Source organism: Oryctolagus cuniculus, chromosome 5 (assembly GCF_051225735.1).
Source record: "Oryctolagus cuniculus isolate XC-2025 breed Fujian yellow rabbit chromosome 5, ASM5122573v1, whole genome shotgun sequence".
Classification (NCBI taxonomy): Eukaryota; Metazoa; Chordata; class Mammalia; order Lagomorpha; family Leporidae; genus Oryctolagus; species Oryctolagus cuniculus.
The window spans coordinates 29389560-29410872 of NC_142871.1; the positions used below are offsets into that span (position 1 = coordinate 29389560).

Sequence of the window (21313 nt, forward strand, 5' to 3'; positions counted from 1 at the left end):
AAAACGTAACAAAATTTAACAAAACTTAGCTTTCGCAGTCTACCCATCCCCCCCTATCTTTTAAAGGCATAGTAATAGAAAGCCTTTCAACTTTGAGGTCAAATATCATCCGAAACCCCAGTTCTGCCACTTGGCAGCTGAGTGAGTTCAGTCAACTCACTCAACCTCTCTGGGCCTCTGATAGTAAAACTTGTCCAATTTAAGAGCTGGTGTTGAGATTCTCTAAAGCAGAGTGTCTGAAAGCCAGTGGCATGCTACACAGCATGTGACAGAAAGACAGACATTCAGGAAACAGAGACTCTCCTGTTTCTCTCTTTCACACCCCTAAGAATACACTGGTTTCTACTTCTAAATCATCAGACACAGCATCGTCCAAGTAGAAGAATTAAACGTGATAGCTGATGACTACCAAAAGCCATCACTGAAGTCCTCCTATTTTTTTTCCTATGTTGAGGAATTCCTATGTTGGGGAGGATAGGGGGAATCCCTAGCCAATTGAGTTAATTAATAATTAACTTTGCTTTTCTTATTACATAAAATAATATAGAATTGTCAATCTGAGTTCCTAATCAACTTGAGGTTGCCATTCTTAACAAAAATCAGTTGAACTAATTTGAGTTAAAAGAAAAACAACTTAACATTGGAAAAGCCCAGACAGCCTTAGGGCCTATGGGCTTAGCAAGTATCCAAAGGATCTAAAAAGTTTTGCTGATGTCTTGAACTCAGAGAAATCTGGGAGTTTACACTGGGGCACTGCTAGTATTGTAGCTGAGGTGGAGGCCATTTCTAATGAATTAATCTACCTAGCTTGAGGTAAACTAATACTGATGGCATCAGAGGCAAAGTGTATAGTTTCCACCAAGAATGAGCCCTAGAGAGAACCCCACTGGTCATCAGACGGCCAACACATTGCAGAAGATGATTCTCAGCACTCAGGACCAGAGACTGAATTGTGAAAGGGCTTGGCTGACTTTATAGCCTGATGCACACTAACCAAAATTAAGACAAAACATACAGGGGTTGGCACTATGGCGTAGCAGGTAAAGACGCCACCTGCAGTGCCAGCATCCCATGTGGGTGCCGGTTCGACACCCAGCTGCTCCACTTCCGATGTAGCTCTCTGCTGTGGCCTGAGAGGGCAGTGGAAGATGGCCCAAGTCCTTGGGACCCTGTACCTGCGTGGGTGACCCAGGGGAGGCTCCTGGTTCCTGGCTTCAGATCAGCTCAGCTCTGGTCACTGCGGTCGATTGGGGAGTGAACCAGCGGATGGAAGACCTTTCTCTCTGCCTCTCCCTCTCTGTCTGTATAACTCTTTCTGGTAAATGGATAAATCTGAAAAAAAGATAAGACATATATTCATTTCTAGCTTTATTAATTTTTGTCAGCAAGGGGACATGATGTTTCAGTGACTGAAATACTGGTCATTCAAGTTGATCAGGAACTGAAATTGGCAATTACATGCTATTTTACTTAGTAAGAACAGGAACGTTAATGGAATGTCTCTTTGCTTTTCTCACCATATTCTGATTCCTACAAGTAGAATTATTTAACAGAAACTTCCTAGGTGGACAAGGAATCAGAGAAGAATGGTAGTGGAATGGAATTGACAGAGGCCAAGGAGAAGCATTGAATAATGCTCCCACACAGAGAAGACACTTCTCAAGGGACCCATACTGAGGTCTTTTGTGGCCAGAGCAAACAAACACATTCTTGCCCTTTAGATTCCATTTCATCTAGATTCTGGGCTGATCACCTGCCTTAGGTTAACACATTTTTCTTCAGACAACTCATTGGATTTCAACTCACATAGTTAAGATTCTAATCATTTACTGTTGCTTTGTGGCTTTTCAAAAGTAGTTGCACTGCCCTGTTGCCATGAGGCTACCTCTTTGAAGTTCCCAGCCTGGTCACCTTGATTAGATGTGTGTGCTCCTATTCTCCCAGCCACATGTGTGGAGATAGTCTCTTGAGTTCTTTTGCTAGATTACTAAACTCTTGTTTAGTGTGTGTGTTCTTCCCAAGTTTCACTCACTTTCAGAGGGTGAACCCTATGTCTATTTACACTTCAAAATTCCAGTGATGCCTTGCCTCACCTGTGTGTTCAGAAAATTACAAGAATCTTGTAAATAGGGGAGTTTGAAATGAAAGGGATCAAGTGATCTCTCTAGCACTGATAAAGGAACACAATTAGGTTCAGAGAAATGCCTGGTTGATTGGTCATTATAATCCATATTAGCCACTTTCCTTTTTTGGACGGTGTTGGTCCACTGAGCAGTTTTCCGGCAGAAGTCATTATAACAGGGCCTCCCGGCATTCCAGGCTCCTGCCTGAGGACTGGGATCTCTACCTGCTAGAGTGCTTTCGCGATAGACCACGCCCCTGGATTCGTCAAGCTGATGCTTCTGTTTATCATAAATGGTCTCCATGAAAACATCTGAAAGCAACACATCAACACCTTGGTAATGAATGGGGTCTTGGCTGGGCAAGGGTCCCTGACCTTACATCTGGCCTCAGAGTGCACTGACATGCACCAGCTTGACCTACACACAGAGCCCAGTTCAAGTTCTGATGTAGAGTCGGCTGTCTACAGAGTCCAGAGAGCTAAGAACAACACTGGCCATTGTCCTAACCACAAGCCCTCCTCGTGACGACAACCGTGGTCTGCACTGTGAGCGAAGTCTTTGGCTCCATGTAGATTTTCTCCAGTGGCAGCTGGTGGACGGTTGATCCCCCAGGCTTGTCAGCAAGACATAAACAACAGGGCATGAACTCTGCACACGGTCATATAATCTTCTGCAGCTCTTTCAGGCTTGGCTCTTGATTCCCTCTGTGTCCTTTTGGCCAAGTCACTTCACCTCCCTTAGCCTGCATTCCTATAAACTCCAAATGAAGGGGGTTGGGCTAGCTGATTTTTGTGGGCTTTCCCATCTGATGCTTGACCTATCACTGATTCTCATGAATGTACCTCAAAAATTCTATCATCAGCATTCAAGGTATAGCCAGTACATTCTTGCATGTGCTTGTGAAATCTTTTTCACAAGCTCTTGGTTGATAAAATTCTTTTAAAGTCACTCTTTGTGAATTGCGAGATGAACTCCTCAAAGAGTTCTGATGGTGTTTGTGACTTGATGAGTTTAAAGAAAATGGAAAACATTCTAGCTCTAGCGCCCTAGGCCTTTCGCTTTGAGCAGCACAACAACATCAAACAGCCTGAATCACTACCATTGTCCTGCACTCTTAGAGGTAAGGAAGGGGTCCAATGTTCAGAATCACAGAATAAGAGATCAGGGCACAGGTGAATATCTGAGCACACTTAGGAACCACAAGAGTCTACACACACACACACCCCTACTAAGCGTTTATGAAAATCAGTTTGTTGCTTGCCAAATGGATATACATCAGAACATAATTTCTGTCTTGTATTTAATTATAAGCCTATATTTAGAGACTTAAAATGATTTCTATTATTAAACTGTTATTTATTTCTGGGGGATAATTTTATTTATCTAAAATCTGTTCTTCCTGAATTAATGTCCCATTATCAACCAAGAGCAGTGAAAAGAGAGTGGGCTGGAGGTTCACACAGACTGTTACTAATTCACGCTGTGCTAGCCATGAGGACGCAAGGAATAGTAAGTTACAGTCCGCAGCCCGGAGGGGCTTGTGGTGGTGGCAGTTTTGGGCAAGGGGTGATGCGGACCTGTAGGAAAATTACTCTGCTTGAGTGAGCTGAATGCGCTAGGCTCCACGGGTTTTGATCCTGTGCCTTTTATCTAATCGCCTGAGATCTCAGATAGCAGGGCTCATCCAACCTCATGAACTCTGGACTTTCCTCTTTATGCGTGAGTTTATTCTACCGCCTTTTCAAGGAGTTCTCCCTGGTAAGCAACAAGGACTATGAAAAGATCTGCCTGTTGGTGTAATGATGCTCTAGCACTTGTATTTAGATTTATATTTCATAAAAAGTGTTTTATGCTCCACTGTGGCACCAAATGATTTGGGAACACATGAACACACTGGGATCAAGAGTGCTCTCCTGCCGGGCCAGTTTCTATGATATTCTCTTAAATGTGCAAAGAGATGCTGGGAGTCCCCCTTTACCTCCAAGCCAAGAACTGATTCTTTTTCAGAATTCTCTTCCTTCTGATGCTGCATTAGGAAAGCTCCACAAAGCTAGGGGAAACTACAAGGAGCAGAGGCCTAGATGGGAGCCCAAACTACTGGGGAGAACTTGGGAGTCTCGAGAAAGTGGTGAAGGAAAGAAAACTAAAAAAAGACAGAGACAAATATAAATAAAAGTTAATGTTATAAAAGGTCCTCCTAAATTATTTAGCACAGGTTAGTACTTATGGAGAAAACCTGGAGACTTTGCAAAGTGGCAACCGAGAAGGCTAGAATACATATTTTTTTTTAAAAGAGAGGCTTACAATTATCTCTCAACTGCTTAACCACAGGGCTTAAAAAATCAAAATTTTTAGCTGCACGATCACCTACTCTGAGTCAGGTACGCTTCTGCACTGGGATATGATGCTGTGACACGCTAGTGAGAAGACAGAAGCCTGGTGCTTGCCAGCAGGGGGACAGTAATCAAGCAGTCCCAATAAATACATAACCCAACGTGTGAGAGAGACCATGCAGAAAAGTCACAAGGCACTATTTGGAGAATATTTCAAAAAGTTCATGGAGCATAGAGTTAAAAGATAACTTTTATTTTGGTGCATTTTTTTTAAATCCATGCATAGTTTTTTTCATAAAGTACATTTTCCTCAAAATTTTGAAAATCCCTCCTATAATAGGGGACCGTATTGGAGGACCTGACCTGTCTGGAGCAAAATCACAGTAACTTCTCACAGCATGACAAAGCACGGTGAAAGATCAGCACATAGGATTCTACTAATTCAGAAGTTCAAAGTATCCAGCAGATCTACGGGTGGGGCACAGCGATAACGGGAAGGGAGGCCCAAGGACCAGTCACTGTCCCCTTGCCTTCCCTTAGGATGCCACTGCAGACCAAGGCCCAGCCTTCAGCTCAGAAGGCCCACCCACCAAGAGCTCTCCCACCTATCAGATTCATGAAAGACTGACAAAGAGCAGTTAATCCATTCCAAATAGGAGCCATGCTCTTCTCCGGGAATTCCGGTGGCTACTAAGCCCCAGGGAATCCAGGAGACCAGGAAGCTGGGACTTTCCTGCTGTGGATGCTGAGTTTATCACATACATGTTCATGCCCTTTTAATTCATTCACAGAGAATGATCTTATCTCAAGGTTCCAAGGTGTTTCCCTAGTACTCCCACATACTGGTTCCAGCATTGACATTAGCCTACAATACTTTCCTCACCTCAAATTAATGTGAATGTAAACAAAACTGCTTGGAATATTTTAAAGTGGGGGCCAATGTTGTAGTACAGGGGATACCAGCATCCTGTATGGGAGTGCCAGTTTGAGTCCCAGCTGCTCTGCTTCTGATCCACCTCCATGCTAATGTGCCTGGGAAGGGAGCAGAAGATGTCCCAAGTGCTTGGGCCCTTGCCACCCCACCATGGGAGGCCAGGATGGAGATCTTGGCTCCCGGCTTTGGGCTGGCTCAGCCCTGGCTGTTGCTGTCATTTAGTGAGTGAATCAGCTGATGGAAGATTCTCACCCCCCCCTTCTCTGTCTCTCTCTCTCTGCCTTTCAAATAAACATATAAATATTAAAAAAAATACTTAAAAGAACTGAAGTACCAACAAGCACTCTAGAAAAATACCATTTAAAAGGCAAATAGTTGGCAAACAAATGCAAACCACTCTTATCCAGTTATTACCTAGGTCTCCTAAGCATTTCTATATAACTGGTATTTGAGTCATTGGAAAGAACCAAGGAACAAATGTCTAAAAACAGACTGAATTCACAAACAACTTTGGGGTCATATTTTTTTGATATAGAAAAAAAAAACCTTCATTTTAAAAAGGAATTGGCTAACATTCAGACTTTCCAATAGTTTCTATTTCCTGCCCTGTATCAGCCTTTGATCAAATTATTTATTGTAATATGTAGCTATATGATCCAAAATACTTTTAATAATAAAAAATGGTTATCATCATCCAAACCACTGTTTATTTAATTGGAGCTCGTGGACCCTTTACAGTCCTTAAAGTATTCTTTTCAGTTCTCTTTTTCCTTCAAGAATTCTTTATAAATACAAAATCCGTGTTTTCATTATTGGTAGCATATTATGTGTTATCCAAAATGACCACCTTGCAATGTTTGGATTTGTGATTGTCATTGTGATGGTGCCAAGTGACCTTACTTTAAATACCAATCAAGAATAAAAGGACAGAGATAGCTTTAACACATGTGGTGGGTCACACCATGTGGAAACCAAATAAAGTTCTGGTCCACTGTATACAAATTTTCACAGTGGTACACATAAAAATCTCACTGCATGGCAGGTTATGTCTTAGCAGGCCAAACTTAACAGAAAAACATATATGCTGTAGTTCTTGTTACTAATATATATTGCAAGAGTAAATATTGATTTCAATTTTTATTTGTTCTGCAGTCTTACTTTTATTCAACATATAAATGCATTCTAGCATTATATAAGGGATTTTAAGGATGTCACATGTTTCCTGTTTTTAAGAAAAGTAGGGCTCTCCAAAAAAGTTGATGGAAAACAAATATCACAAAAACTATGCATTTCTTATCAAAATAACTTACTTTATTTCATTTTTCCATAACTTTTGAAAGTATTTTCAAATAATAAAAATAATTTAAGTAAAAATTTGACATATTAAAGTTTTTTTTTCCTTTGAAAGGGATTTATATATTATTCCTGAGAAACAGTAACTTAAGTCATCATTTTTAAAAATTCTGGGCCGGCGCCGCGGCTCACTAGGCTAATCCTCCGCCTAGCGGCGCCGGCACACCGGGTTCTAGTCCCGGTCGGGGCGCCGGATTCTGTCCCGGTTGCCCCTCTTCCAGGCCAGCTCTCTGCTGTGGCCAGGGAGTGCAGTGGAGGATGGCCCAGGTGCTTGGGCCCTGCACCCCATGGGAGACCAGGAAAAAGCACCTGGCTCCTGGCTCCTGCCATCGGATCAGCGCGGTGCGCTGGCCGCAGCGCGCCAGCCGCGGCAGCCATTGGAGGGTGAACCAACGGCAAAAGGAAGACCTTTCTCTCTGTCTCTCTCTCTCACTATCCACTCTGCCTGTCAAAAAAAATAATAATAATAAAAAAAAAATAAAAATTCTGTCCTCCATGGCCAGGTAAAGCCACAGCCTGCAGTACCAGCATCCCTTATGGGTGATGGTTCTAGTCCCAGCTGTTCCACTTCTGATCCAGCTCTCTGCTATGGCCTGGGAAAGCAGTAGAAGATGATCCAAGTCCTTGGGCCTCTGCACCCATGTGAGAGACTCGGAAGAAGCTCTTGGCTTCTGGCTTCTGTTAGATCCAGCTCTACCCATTGTGGCCATTTGGGGAGTGAACCAGAGGACGGAAGACCTGTCTTTCTGCCTCTGCCTCTCTGTAACTCTGCCTTTCAAATAAATAAATAAATCTTTTAAAAAAATTTTGTCCTCCAAGTCCTCTCTATTATTATCTTAGGAATCACTTAAGTCATTCTTTGAATTTTTGTATGGCACATAAAAAGAACAGTGTTCACATAAAATATTATATATGAGATGAACAGATTATTGAAGCTTGTTTTCTGATTTTCTCTAATCCAATTTTAGTCATTTTATTATAAAAAACATTTTAAAAATTATTTTTGTCATATAGAAGACTTGTACGATTTACTTGTAGTTAACCAAAGTATAGTATAACACTGAAAAAAATACTCTCATTGGATTTTGGACAAAATATACATTTAAATATTTTGAAATACAGCTACCTATTATGATATCAGAGATCCATACAAAAAAATTTCATTTCCTGATGTTTTTAGTTCTTGAATTTTGTGCTTAAAAATCAACTTGTTTTTTAAATTAACATTTTGCTTGGTTTGTAAATAAAATAATAAGATTAGATACCTACAGAATTATTACACATAGCAGTCAGGGATTTAGTTCTAATTGAAGAAACCAAATTGGGCATAATCAACTCTAAGTTTTCTCTAATAGCACGATTTGTGAGTTGCAGAGTTAGGTATTTGTGCTGTACAAGGACTTTCATTCTAGAAAAGCAACCTCTGGATGGGGTAAGCAACGTCATAAGTCATTTGCAAAATAATTATCATCACTACATTTCTCACTGATTTATTTTATTCAGGACCACTAATCTTCTATCTTAAGAAATCCATGTGAGAAAAATAATTAAAAACAATTTAAAGATAGAAAATGAGGAAAACCCATCACTTTGACAAGAGCATTTAGCAAAGAAAACTAAGTCAGGTGCCTGCTCACCCAGGGTCTGCAACCAGCTGGCAGGCCCACCCAGCACACTCAAACTTCCATTTTGAACTGAAAAGAAAAAAAAATCTTACTTTCCACTGTTTTAAAAGTAGAAATTGATATAGATTCTGTTACTCTCTCTACCATCTGCCTACCTGTGATATAGAACACCGGTTGGGAACTGTTGGTCCAAACCCTTCAACACATCTCCATCACATTTCACTGAACTCTTCATAAAGACTTGCTCTCCTCTGATAATCTGCACTGGTGTTTTAAAACCCTGATGTTTAGGAAGTCCTTTATGAGCAAGTCACTTAACCTCTCAGGACCCCAGATTCCTCATCTACAGAATGAAGCCATTTGGATAAGATGATTTTCACAAAGTCCCACCCAGAGCTAGAATTCTATCATCTTTATGTATTACCCAAAGCATTCGTTTTCACAACTGTTTAACATCAGAACAGTGTTTTAAAACAAAATTAAACAGAAACCCTTAATATATGAAGCATGTAAAAGTGAAGCTGAGAATACTCAAGATCTGCAGAAACACAGCGTGGAAACCACTGATGTAAAGCTCTCGTTTTAAAAATGCTTTCCTTTTTTCTTTGTCTCAGCGGAAAAGGAAAACATCTGGAAAGGATCCACCATATTAGTTTCCCTATGTGTACACCAGAACATATGTATTAAGTCACCTGTCAGCCTTTTCTTTTCCAGATTAAATAGCCATTATAAGTCCCATTTCCCATCCCTTTAAAATATATTTCCCTTCTTTTTTTTTTTAATAAACCTTCTTTGGTTTCTGTAACTCTTTATTAAAATGTAAAGTTACAAAACAACCGTGATCTCTAAGAAGAGCCAAGTGTAGCAAAAGGATTACTTCCAGTCCTATCATGTGATATTCTCACTCTTAATACACTCCAAGTTGTTTCCTTTTTAATAACAACATTCCATTACTTCTCCTGATTCAACCAATAACTCAGGATTATCTGTAATTTTTTTTTTTGGTGAGGGGAGGTTGTAGCGGGGTGAAGAGGCTGAGTTTGCTACATCTACTGAATAACTTCTCATCCAATACCCACGTAATTTTTTACTGTCCTAGTGAGGTGCCTGTATTTTACTCTTATTGAATATAATCTGATTTTTGATGAAGCATTTCTCTCATTATTTAAGGTCATTGAATTTTTTTTTTACCTTCCAACATTTCTCATCCAATTTCAAAACCAATGTGACTTTCCCTAGGTCATTAAAGCTGTAGACTCACAACAGGTCAATTTCTAAAAAAGAGCTACACATAATGTGTTATTGACCATATTATGTCCCCCTTCAAGTTTCTGTATTGAAGTGCTAGCACCCAATACTTCCAAATATAATACTTCGAAACAAGGTCACTCGGGGGCCTTTGCTGTGGCATAGTGGGTAAAGCCGCTGCCTGCAGCACTGGCATCCCATATGGATGCTGGTTCAAGTCCCAACTGCTCCACTTCTGATCCAGCTCTCTGCTATGGCCTGGGAAAGCAGTATAAGATGGTCCAAGTCCTTGGGTCCCTGTACCCACATGGGAGACCCGGAAGAAGCTCCTGGCTTCCGATTGGCCCAACTCAGGCTGTTGCGTCCATCTGAGGAGTGAACCAGTGAATGGAAGACTTCTATCTCTCTCTCTCTCTCTGCCTCTCTGTAACTCTGTCTTTCAAATAAATAAATAAATATTATAAATAAATAAATAAATAAATAAAATTTAAAAATAGAAACAAGGTCATTCAAAAGATGATTAAACTAAAATTAAGCCAATTGGGTGCATGCACATCCAATCTGACTGATGTTCTTGTAAGAGGAGGAAACTGGGGCCGGCATTGTGGTGTAGTGGGCTAAGCCACCACCTGCAATACTGGCATCTCACATGGGCGCCAGTCCTTGTCCTGGCTGCTCCACTTCTGCTCCAGCTCTCTGCTATGCCCTGGGAAAGCAGTGGAAGATGGCCCAGGTGCTTGGACCCCTGCACCTGTGTGGGAGACCCAGAAAAAACTCCTGGCTCCTGGCTTCCGATTGGCCCAGCTCTGGCTGTTGCGACCATTTAGAGAGGGAACCAGAGGATGGAAGACCTTTCTCTCTGTAGCTCTACCTCTCAAATAAATAAATAAAATCTTTGGGGGAAAAAAATAGGAGGAAATTGGGACACACAGGAGAGACACTAGAGTTTCACAGACACAGAGAAAAGTCCACATGAGGACACAGCAAGGAGACAGCCATGAACAAGCCGAGTAGAGAGGCCTCAGAAGCCACCAGACCTGCCAACACCTTAACCTTGGATTTCCAGCTCCCAGAACTGTGAACAACTTAATTTTTATTGTTTAGCACCAGCAAACGATTACAAGGTTGACTTCATTCTGTGCATGACGCTGCACAGCCACTGGAGACTCACTAGGGAACCTCTGCCATGACATAGAAGGCCACAAGAAACCACAAATACCCGTAACTCCAGCCAGAGTAGGTCATAAAGGAAGATCAGAGCAAAATGCCTTGGGAGAAGCAAGAGAGCCAGAACGCTTTCCACCTGGAGGATGGGGGAAGACGTGACAAAGGAGATGTCATTTGATCCAGACCTTCAAAAACGGGTAAAATTCACATTACTGACAGCAGGAGGTGGTGGGGGATGGGCAACAAGACATTAAGAGCATAAACTAGGTACCCACAATCCCTATGAGGATGACCCCCAGCAGTCATCCACCTGAAGACAAGGTTGGAGCTTTGCAAGCCTAACTAAACATCTAACCAACATTAGAAAGTTTTATAGATAGACAGATGGTAGATGTCCTTAGGCCTCATGCTCAACCTGCCGAGTCAGGACCTGCTGGGATGGGGTCCTGGAATCTTTATTTTGACCAACTTCTCCCGTGAAACAATATCAACTTCATCAGTTTAAAAATCTCTTTTTATTACCAACATACGAATGAGTTGCATTTTATTAGGTAGAAACAAACCCATGGTTTAGAAGTGATATCTGTAGTATCACTTTGACATATGCACAGACCAGCCTTATCCAAGTTATCCAACCTGCAGGAAACATGGCGGAGAACAGAGGGCTTCTGCCCACAATGACCGCAAATTAACAGACTCTGCCTTCTTTCTCCTTGTTCTGAGAACGTGGCCACATATTTTTCTTTTTATATTGAAGGGCTTTCCTGTTCTTAAAACTCTGTGAGGCTTGAAGTCCTCCTTATTAAAGTGATGAAAGTAACCCCTGCTTGAGATAATGTACTAAAAGTATCGAACACAATGGTAAATGCCACCCTTCCTCCTCACCCCCAACTCCCAATTCCACCACTCCAGTTTTCTTATGTATCTCTTGAAGCTGGGCCCTTCAGTGAGGCTTTGTGTCAGCTCAGATTTTGGCTAAAGGTGGAGGCCCACCTCTGGAAGCTCTGTTTCAGTCCAAAGGTCTCCCTAGGAGCCAGTGATTGATGGCCATGTGAGCCATCTTCCCAAACAGATCAACAGTTTCCTCCCAGTGAATGACAGGCCACAGTGCAGTCAGTGGTAAGGTGTATTTCTCTTCACCCACTGGGTTTTTCTACCTCAAACCTTGAGTGTAGCCTTCTCCAAAAAATCCTTGGCACCTGTGCTATTTTTTTTTTTCATTCATGCGTCCATTCACTCACTCGTTAATCTAATCAATACACATCGTATACATGCCAAGGATTGTATCCCCTTATCCTCTCTGGACTGAACAAAGAGGCTAGGCTTCTACTCTGGTGGAGTTGCCACTCCAGGGGAGAAGGAAGTAAATTTTTCTGTGCAATATGTCAAGTGGGGATGAAGAAAATTTAAGCCACGGACAGGAATCACAAGGGCTGTTGCTACTTGGGTAGAGTAGTCAGAAAGCCCTTGGTGAGGGGGCCTTTGAGCACAGACATGGAGAATGGACAGCCTGAGCCAGCAAGACATTTGGGAAGAGTTTCAGGAAGTACCTTCCTCAGTTGCAAGGAACTTGTGTTCCTCAGGTTCTTCCGCCTACCCCCCAGGGATATTATTTGGTTATAGGATAATCGAGTTTAAATGAGGTCATTAAGACAGTTTCCAATCCAAAGGAACTAGTCTCTTTTTAGAAAGGGGGAATTTGGACAGAGAGACACACATAGGGGAAATACCAAGTAAAGAGGAAGGCAGAGATCACAGCAATGCTGCGCTGACAAGCAAGGGATGCCACAGCTTGCCAGGAAACCAAAGGCTAGAACAGGGCCTCAGAACCAACCTGCCAAAACCTTGAACTTGGACTTCTGGCCTCCAGAACTGCAAGACAATAACTTTTTGCTGAGTAAGCTTGATCAGCTTAAACAAAGTCTGTGCTACTGTGTTACAACAGTGCTGGGAAACAAACAGCACCAACTAGCACTCTTAGGGGCAGAGCCAAACCATACCATTCCCTCCCCTCCCCAAGGGTGGGGGGGGGGAAGTGGGGGTTCACAGCACAAACCTCTGCAGACAGGGGTAACTGCCCCCTACCGGGACTGTTTACCACCTGACATTCTCAAACCATTTCAGATAATAATACTGGCCTGATCTCTCTGAAACCAAAATGTGATCACATCTCAGTTTCACAAGCTTTCACCTGCCTCCCACAGTGTCCAGACAGAATCCAAATTTCTCAGGGCACAAAGGCTTTTAGGATCCAGCCTCTTTAATCTGTTTTCTCTCATCTTTGCATTAATTCCTGGGCCATGAGTTCCCCATGCACCTGCACCTCCCAGTTTGGTCAAACTTCTATTCTCCCTCAGGCTTTCCCAATGCATTCCCAAGCATTGGGATGCTTTCCCAATACCCCTGAGATGGTGTTAGGTGTCCCTCCTGTGCGATCTCCAAAGTCCTTGTGTTTAATGCTGTTGTGGTGTTTATCACACAGTGTCCAAGGCCTGTTTGTCTCCTCCTTTTGACCATGAGTTCCTATCTTGTATCTCCAGGCACCAAGAAAGTGCTTGGGGAGGATTCATTGGGTGGAGGAGAATCAATGAACAAAGCATGCCATGTTCCAACCAGCTGATCCCAGAACTACTTTTTTTTTTTCTTTCCGCCTTTAAGGGGTGGGGGGATGGGAGCATGACCTTTCCAGGGATTTCTCAATAGCATGTAAAACCACTGCAGCTGGATGGACTGTACCTTTCCTTAAAGCTTGCAAGAGGAATTTAGATTAGACACTCAAAAGCTGTTCCTTGTGTCGCAAGATACTGCAGTATAAGGAAGAGAAGTAAACAATCAGCCCAGCAATTTTTTTTTTCTGAGCTTGACCAATAGTTTGGAATCTATTTTGTGATAGGAAGTGGCACCATTAGGTCTGTTCCAAGCCTCTGGTTCTGTTACTGCATGTTCATGACCCACAGGTAAAGGTGTTGGGAGCAGGGTGGAACGAAATGAGGAGTGTTGCAACTAGCGATACAACAAGTCTTGTGTCCTTGTCCCCAAACAATAAATATTTTTTTAGTTTTAAAAAATATTTGCATGCACGGTTATAAACGCTGGGGACCCTGGAAGAGGAAAAAGAGGAAGACAGAAAGTAACAACTTTTTTTTTTCAATGACTAGAGAAAGACAGAGGAAGTTAATAGATGCAAATAATCAGGACTGGGTCTCACAAATGCCTGAACAGGGAAATGTTTCCGAATTTCAAGACCTCAAGAAATAGGGCCTTAAAAAAGTCTAGTGAGAAGGGAGGGGAGGCGAGGAGAGGGGGAGGGGGCTGGCTTTCGCAGCAGGAAGTCTTCGATGGCTATTGACTTGTGGAGAAACAACTCGTACTCCAGTCCTTATTCGGAGCGCTAAACTCGATTTCACAGCGTAAAGAGCAGCACCGGCGCTGGGAGCGGCCTCACTCCGGTGCCGGGGAGACGGCTCGTCCTCCCCGTCGGGAAAGCGAGAGCGCCTGCGGCTGGGCAGGCGCCCCGACCGGCCGCGGGGGTTTTATTTGCAAGTCAGCGAGCCCAGTGGGCGATGGGGCGCGCGGTGCCGCGTTCTGGAAGCTGGGTTGTTATTCTCGCTTATTGCCCCACTGCACAATTCCGAGGGAAAGCAGGCGCGCCGGCGGTGTGCGCGCGCAGGGGGCCGTACGGGACGTGCCGCTACGCGTCCACCCCAGAACCACTTGATGTGCAAAGCCATGGCCGTAGTGGTATCTCTTCGTTTGCCTCTTCCAGCAACAGCAGTCTTACTCGGCCCTCGAATTTCTTAATTACAAACCAGTCTTCTCCTAAATCAACCCTAAACCGTCAGGCAGAGCCCGGAGGGAAGCTTGTGCGAGTTTGCACACACACACACACACACACACACCCCACCTCCCGGATCAAGGGCAACAGCAGAAGCGAGGAACTGTGTATGTGCAAAAAGGTGGATCTGGGGACTAGGATCGCTGAGTTTGTTTACAGAGCAGAGACGCCTCAGCTCGGATGCCAAAGCTACCAAGAGCTGCAAACGCAAACTTAGCAGAAGCACACGTATCCCAGGAGCGGAGAGCAGGCTCCAAAGCGCGGCCCGGACTCCCGGCGCGGGAGCTGGGACTGCCAAGCCCGCGAGCGCGCTCGCTCCACCTGCAGCCTCTGCGGCTCCCCGCCCGCGGGCCGCTCGCCCTTGAAAGGAGTTGGGGGGTGGGGAGGCGGGGGTCGTCGGGGTGGGGGATTTACCTACACGCAGATTAAAACTAACTGCCCTCTCTGAAAACAGAAAGGCGCGGCCCGGGAAAGCGCGCGCTCGGACAGGGCATTATCTGCCGGGGGCTTTAAAAGCCAAGTCGGGGAAGCACGGCCATTCTTGGGAACCCTTGGAGAAGGGCCGCTTGGGGCAGGGCGGGGGGCAGAGCAGGGGCGCGGAGCGAGCCCCCCTTCCCGTGCAGGATAGGCCGGGTCGCTTCGGTGAGCGGGGTGGGAGGCCCGGGGATGGGCAGATCCGCCCCGAGAAGGGCGATGTGTTCTCCGAGGAGGCGCTGCCTCCACTAGGGCCCGGGGAGCTAGGGAGGCTTTTTTTTTTTTTTTTTTTTTTTTCCCCTCCCCGGCCGGCGGGGCGGCGCCTGGGCCGGTAGCCTCTGCGCACGTGCGGCCGGACCCGGTCCAGGGTGCCCGGGAATCCAGCGCCCGCGTCTTCCCGCTGCCCCCCGGAGGCTCTCGCTCCGCCCTTCCTGAATCCCTTATATTAACTGTGGCCAAAGCCCGAAGAAACACAGCTCATTGTTGGCAGCTGCCGGGCGGTCCTGCCGAGCTGTGAGGGCAGCGCAGGGGGAAATAAAAGGGAAAGGCTCCGAGTCTGCCCCAGCGGCCGCGGCGGAACCTCGGCGCCCCACTCCGCGAGCAGCGAGCGCCCCGCACGCCCGGGAGCTCCCCTCTATGTGCTGCTGAGCCGGTCCTGGACCGCGCGATCCCGCCCTCGGTGTTCGGAGCAGAAATCGCAGAGACGGAAGGTGAGCGCGGCGGGCGGAGCGGGCTGGGGCTCCTGCCAGCGCCGGCCTCCGAGGGCAGGGTTTGCCCGGAGGAAGAGCGCGAGGCGGAGCTGGGGAATAACAACAGGATGTGCAACAACAGGACGGCGAGGACTGCTTTCGAGCCCGAAGTTGGCGGCAGGGCTGCGGGGCACTTCCTTTATTCGGCCACTTCGGGGGGCAGAGGGCGGTGGGGGCTCGGGGGGCCCCCCGGCCCGGCCGCAGCGGGAGGAGCCGTTTGCGCAGCGCCGGGCTCTGCCGAGGGTGGCAGGTCCGCAGAGGGCGCCGGAGCCCGGGTGCACCGATCGGCTACTCGTGGGGGCCCCGGGGGCGGCGGCTCGCAGGCGAAGCGGGGCGCGCCGTGGTGGGCGACACGTGTGGCGCAGGTCTCACCCGCCGGCCCTTTTCCCTTTCAGGACTGGACATGGCAGACCATATGATGGCCATGAACCACGGGCGCTTCCCCGACGGCACCAACGGGCTGCACCACCACCCTGCCCATCGCATGGGCATGGGGCAGTTCCCGAGCCCCCATCACCACCAGCAGCAGCAGCAGCCCCAGCACGCCTTCAACGCCCTCATGGGCGAGCACATACACTACGGCGCGGGCACCATGAACGCCACGAGCGGCATCAGGCACGCCATGGGGCCAGGGACTGTGAACGGAGGGCACCCCCCGAGCGCGCTGGCCCCGGCGGCCAGGTTTAACAACTCCCAGTTCATGGGCCCCCCGGTGGCCAGCCAGGGAGGCTCCCTGCCGGCCAGCATGCAGCTGCAGAAGCTCAACAACCAGTATTTCAACCATCACCCCTACCCGCACAACCACTACATGCCGGACTTGCACCCTGCTGCAGGCCACCAGATGAACGGGACGAACCAGCACTTCCGAGATTGCAACCCCAAGCACAGCGGCGGCAGCGCGGGCGCGGGCGGCGCGGGCGGCAGCGGCAGCGCCGGCGGCTCGGGCGGCACCTCGGGCGGCGGCGCGGGCGGCAGCGGCAGCGGCGGCAGCAGCGGCGGCGGCGGCGGCGGCAGCAACATGCCCGCCTCCGTGGCCCACGTCCCCGCGGCAATGCTGCCGCCCAATGTCATAGACACTGATTTCATCGACGAGGAAGTGCTTATGTCCTTAGTGATAGAAATGGGTTTGGACCGCATCAAGGAGCTGCCCGAACTCTGGCTGGGGCAGAACGAGTTTGATTTCATGACGGACTTCGTGTGCAAACAGCAGCCCAGCAGAGTAAGCTGTTGACTCGAGCGGGAGGGGGGGGGGCGGGGGACACCATCCCCACACACACCCCTGCGAAAGAAATCAACCCCCCAACTATCGGTGTGAATTAAAAGAAAACAAACAAAAAAAAGCAAAACAAAACAAAAAACAAACAAAAAAAACCCCATTCCCTTAGACACAGTATCTCACTTTTCAGATCTTGAAAGGTTTGAGAACCTGGAAACAAAGTAAACTATAAACTTGTACAAATTGGTTTTTTTAAAAAAAATTGCTGCCACTTTTTTTTTTCTGTTTTTGTTTCGTTTTTGTAGCCTTGACATTCAGCCTCCCTTATGTAGTTGAAATCCCTAGCTAACTTGGTCTTTTTCGTTGTTTGTTTTTACTCCTTATTTCTTCACTTTCTCCAGTGCTCAACTGTTTAGATATTAATCTTGGCAAACTGCTTAATCTTGTGGATTTTGTAGATGGTTTCAAATGACTGAACTGCATTCAGATTTCGAGTGAAAGGAAAAATTGCATTAGTTGGTTGCATGAACTTTGAAGGGCAGATGTTACTGCACAAACTCTGCCATCTCGCTTCATTTTTTTAACTATGCATTTGAGTACAGACTAATTTTTAAAATATGCTAAACTGGAAGATTAAACAGATGTGGGCCAAACCGTTCTGGATCAGGAAAAGTCATACTGTTCACTTTCAAGTTGGCTGTCCCCTCTCCCCTGTATGTACAGAAAATAATAGGGTGTGGAATGTCGTCAGTGGCAAACATTTCACAGATTTTTATTTTGTTTCTGTCTTCAACATTTTTGACACTGTGCTAATAGTTATATTCAGTACATGAAAAGATACTACTGTGTTGAAAGCTTTTTAGGAAATTTTGACAGTATTTTTGTACAAAACATTTTTTTGAAAAAATACTTGTTAATTTATTCTATTTTAATTTGCCAATGTCAATAAAAAGTTAAGAAATACTTGTTTGCTAGAAGTCATTTCGGGGGAGGGGGAGTAGTTCCCTTTGGTGGCTTTTTTTTTTTTTTTTCCTTCTTTCCTGTCTTTAAGTTGAACACTGTATTGATGAGAGTAAGCATTCCAAAGGATAAATTACAGGACACTGAAACAGGTCATGATGAGCTTAAGCGGAGAGCAGGATTTAACATAATTGGCATAATGCTTCATTGTTATCATTGAAACATGCCTCTTGGTGTGGTTTAATCAAAAGCTGCAAAGTTGTCAAAGTGCTTTTTTCCCCCTTAATTGCCATCACATCCAAGTGTACTCCAGAGTTGGAAAGGTTTGCAATACTAAACAGTCTCTCTTTCACTGGGTGGGAGGGGGAGGGGCAATCAAGTGTTTCTAGTTACACCTGATTCAACTGGAATAATACACTGAGTGATGGATGGGGGTGGCATTAAATATAAATCCACCTTTATCTCCAGTGACGAATTTTATTTCTCAGCAAAAGTGCTAAGGATAGGCACACATTTTCTAGCTTAATCTCTGAAATAGCTTCTGACTGGTTTTCAGTTCTAAGGCAAAGAGGGGGTGGAGTTCCACCTGGAGGCGGTCTATTTTGTTTTCCTATAATATTTAAAATTTGCTTAGCCAAGCTGAGGTTGATTTAAAGGTCAAATTACAATCTTCACAAGATGTTCCCTGCAAGGCATGCCCTGTTTTCCAGAATTCTGAGATTCTTGGGTTGCATGGGCTGGGTGCAAAGCACATAAGGATAAGATCATTTTAATTTTATATAGAAGAGTTCATCAAGGCGAGCAGAACCACCGTTAAGTGGGTGTCAGGTTTTGCCTTATATAATTAAGGAAAAAGTAATATTGTTAAAAATCTCAAGTTATCCCAGGTGGAAAGAGAAGGAATTTTAGTTTGTTTTCCCTTTCATGTTTCATGACAGGTTTGTAAGAGCAACACACCTACATTCAAGAAAAATACAGACTTCTGTATTTAACCTACTCAAGGGGTAAAGAAGCGTAGGGTGAGGACATAGCTACAAATAACGCTTTAAGAGAGCCTTTCATTTAGACTCAGATTCCCATCTTCAGTCCCCTTTTCATAATAAATCAGGAGAAGTGGGTATACACAAGTGTTAATTGCAGGGAGTCTGGTTAAAAGCTGATTAAGTATAATTCAGATCACCTACATTCCCTGATTCTATTTCCAAGGCAGGCCATGTGACATTAAGATGTGCACTCTACTGGGTTTTTTATATTTCTATAATTGACCCTTTCTTATTAAAAATTATGGCCTAAATAAATAACTTCTCTGAGAATGCACTCCATCATCCAAAACTCTTTCGCCCCAATATAAAAGCTGATCCAGATTTCCACATTAATAGTTAAAGCTCAAGTTTTCCTCAGCTAAGACATGTCAATACTAAATCTGCAATCAGCAGTAAATCTTCCCTGCTAAGCATTTTCACAGTAAGTTTTTCTTTCCTTTTTTCTTGCCCTTTCTTCCCTCCCCCCACCTCCTCTCTTGCAGAGGCTCAAGTGGAAAAGTATGTTTGCATACATATTAATACAGCAACTCCAGTTCTTTTTCACTTGTGCCAGGAAAAAAAAGGAAAGCTATTGGAGGCATTGTTTTTCTGTATAAAGAAAGAAACCTAAGAATCGTCTTGCCACCAATCCTTTACCATTTATTCGGCCAGGAAATAAGCCATGACACCTGCTCTGTCACCAAATTCCTCCTGCTGCGCAAACGCAGGGACACGTATGTGGAGATGCAGAGCCCAGGGAGCTATTATTAGATCTGGGGCCCATCCCTGCCAGAACAGAGGGCTCAGAGGAGCTGGACGAAAAGCACAATTTGCCTTCAGTACAAATACAAATACCACCCCCCTTTCCCATTCACTTGAATCATCTCTATTTCAGTAAAACTCTTCTCTTGATCAACAACCAAGTAGATTCTATGTGATATCTGCAGGTCTCTCAAGCAGAGAAAAATAACTCCTTGTTTGAACAACCTGATTAATGAAACCTGTACAGTGACCTAGATCACCCGGCTACTGGCAGACATTTGCAAAACCTTTTGTGATCTTGCTTCCTACTAAGTTGCTTATAGCATATGGGGAAATTTGACCTCTGTACCTTGGCTGTTTGTCAAAAAGTTCTAATATGGCACAAGAGCGCGTCTGTTCTTTAAGCTTTGCCCACAAATAGACACTCCATGCTTGATTTTCCAGAAGAGATCAATGATAAGCGACAGACAGCACAATCTCATAGATACATGTCAGAAAAAATAAGTCCACATTCATAAAAACGTGTCCCTCTGCCTTGTGCCTGATAAAATCTTGGTGGCAGAGTGGTATCTTTGCTGGAGCTGATAAAGACGTTAGTGCTATGGATGGGGCTTTGAAGAACAGTTACCTAATCACCGCTGTTTATGGGGTGCTAGGCTAGAGCACTCGTAGCAGAAGGCTGACATCTATTGTGAAGTTTATGGTCTCCGTGACTTTTACTACTGTAAACGCCCGGGATGGCTATAAATTGATGTCAACATTAAAGGCCAGATCCTTTAGAGCAAAATATTAATCCACTAATCTATTATGGGTGGCTGGCTTTGAAATATAAACTTTGCACTTCTGGACCATTAGGTGTTTTCGCCCCCTTGTGGAATATATTTAGAAGGTCAAAGGAAAGCAGTTTCCTCAAGAGGTTTTTGTTGTTGTATTGTTTGTTTTTTCCCATTTCTGAAGATTTCCATTTTTTCCCCCTTGAAGTAAACAACATATACTTCAGCAAAAAAGTATTTTATCAAAGATTCCAGAATAAACACCCTTTGTGAAAATAAGAGTTATTTTACTTACCAAAGATCTTAGCCTATGATTAAGCATGCATAATTGAGATTTGCCTCATATTTGAAAATATGCATTGGCTAAGGGGTTTTCTTTTTGAAAGTATAACCAGCAGTGGTTTGGGCCAATGCTTTAGCCTGTCAACCACATGGGGCTCGCCAACACTTGTACCCCACAACAGGACTGCTGATTTGTAGTAAGTCTGAATAACAATGCACGTGGTGATATGAGGTTGGAAAGGTGAGGAAAATATCCAGGAATGCAGAACGTAATTATCCACGTTGGAATGTGACCAAGCCACCAGCTCTAATCTTGGGAAAAGGACCACAGGATGTTTAATGAGCAGGAGTGCTCTGCTGTCTAATGAAGTCAGTAAAATCGACTTTAAAATAAACCTGGCAGATAACATCGCCCCCAACCCCACAATAAATACATTTAGATTTCAAGGAATTTAGG

The 21313-nt window shown here is 44.9% G+C and overlaps 1 protein-coding gene and 1 long non-coding RNA gene across 2 annotated transcripts in view; one reads left to right on the plus strand and one right to left on the minus strand.

Annotated features, from left to right (window-relative positions):
• LOC149126448 (uncharacterized) overlaps positions 1–21313 on the minus strand; it is a 212981-nt gene that overhangs the window by 31178 nt on the left and 160490 nt on the right. The gene's annotated exons all lie outside the window — the stretch shown is intronic.
• CITED2 (Cbp/p300 interacting transactivator with ED-rich tail 2) lies at positions 15365–18020 on the plus strand. Its single transcript, XM_017345399.4, has 2 exons — positions 15365–15802; positions 16237–18020. Exon 2 carries the CDS (start codon positions 16245–16247, stop codon positions 17070–17072), a length of 828 nt encoding a protein of 275 aa, XP_017200888.1. The 5' UTR covers positions 15365–15802; positions 16237–16244; the 3' UTR covers positions 17073–18020.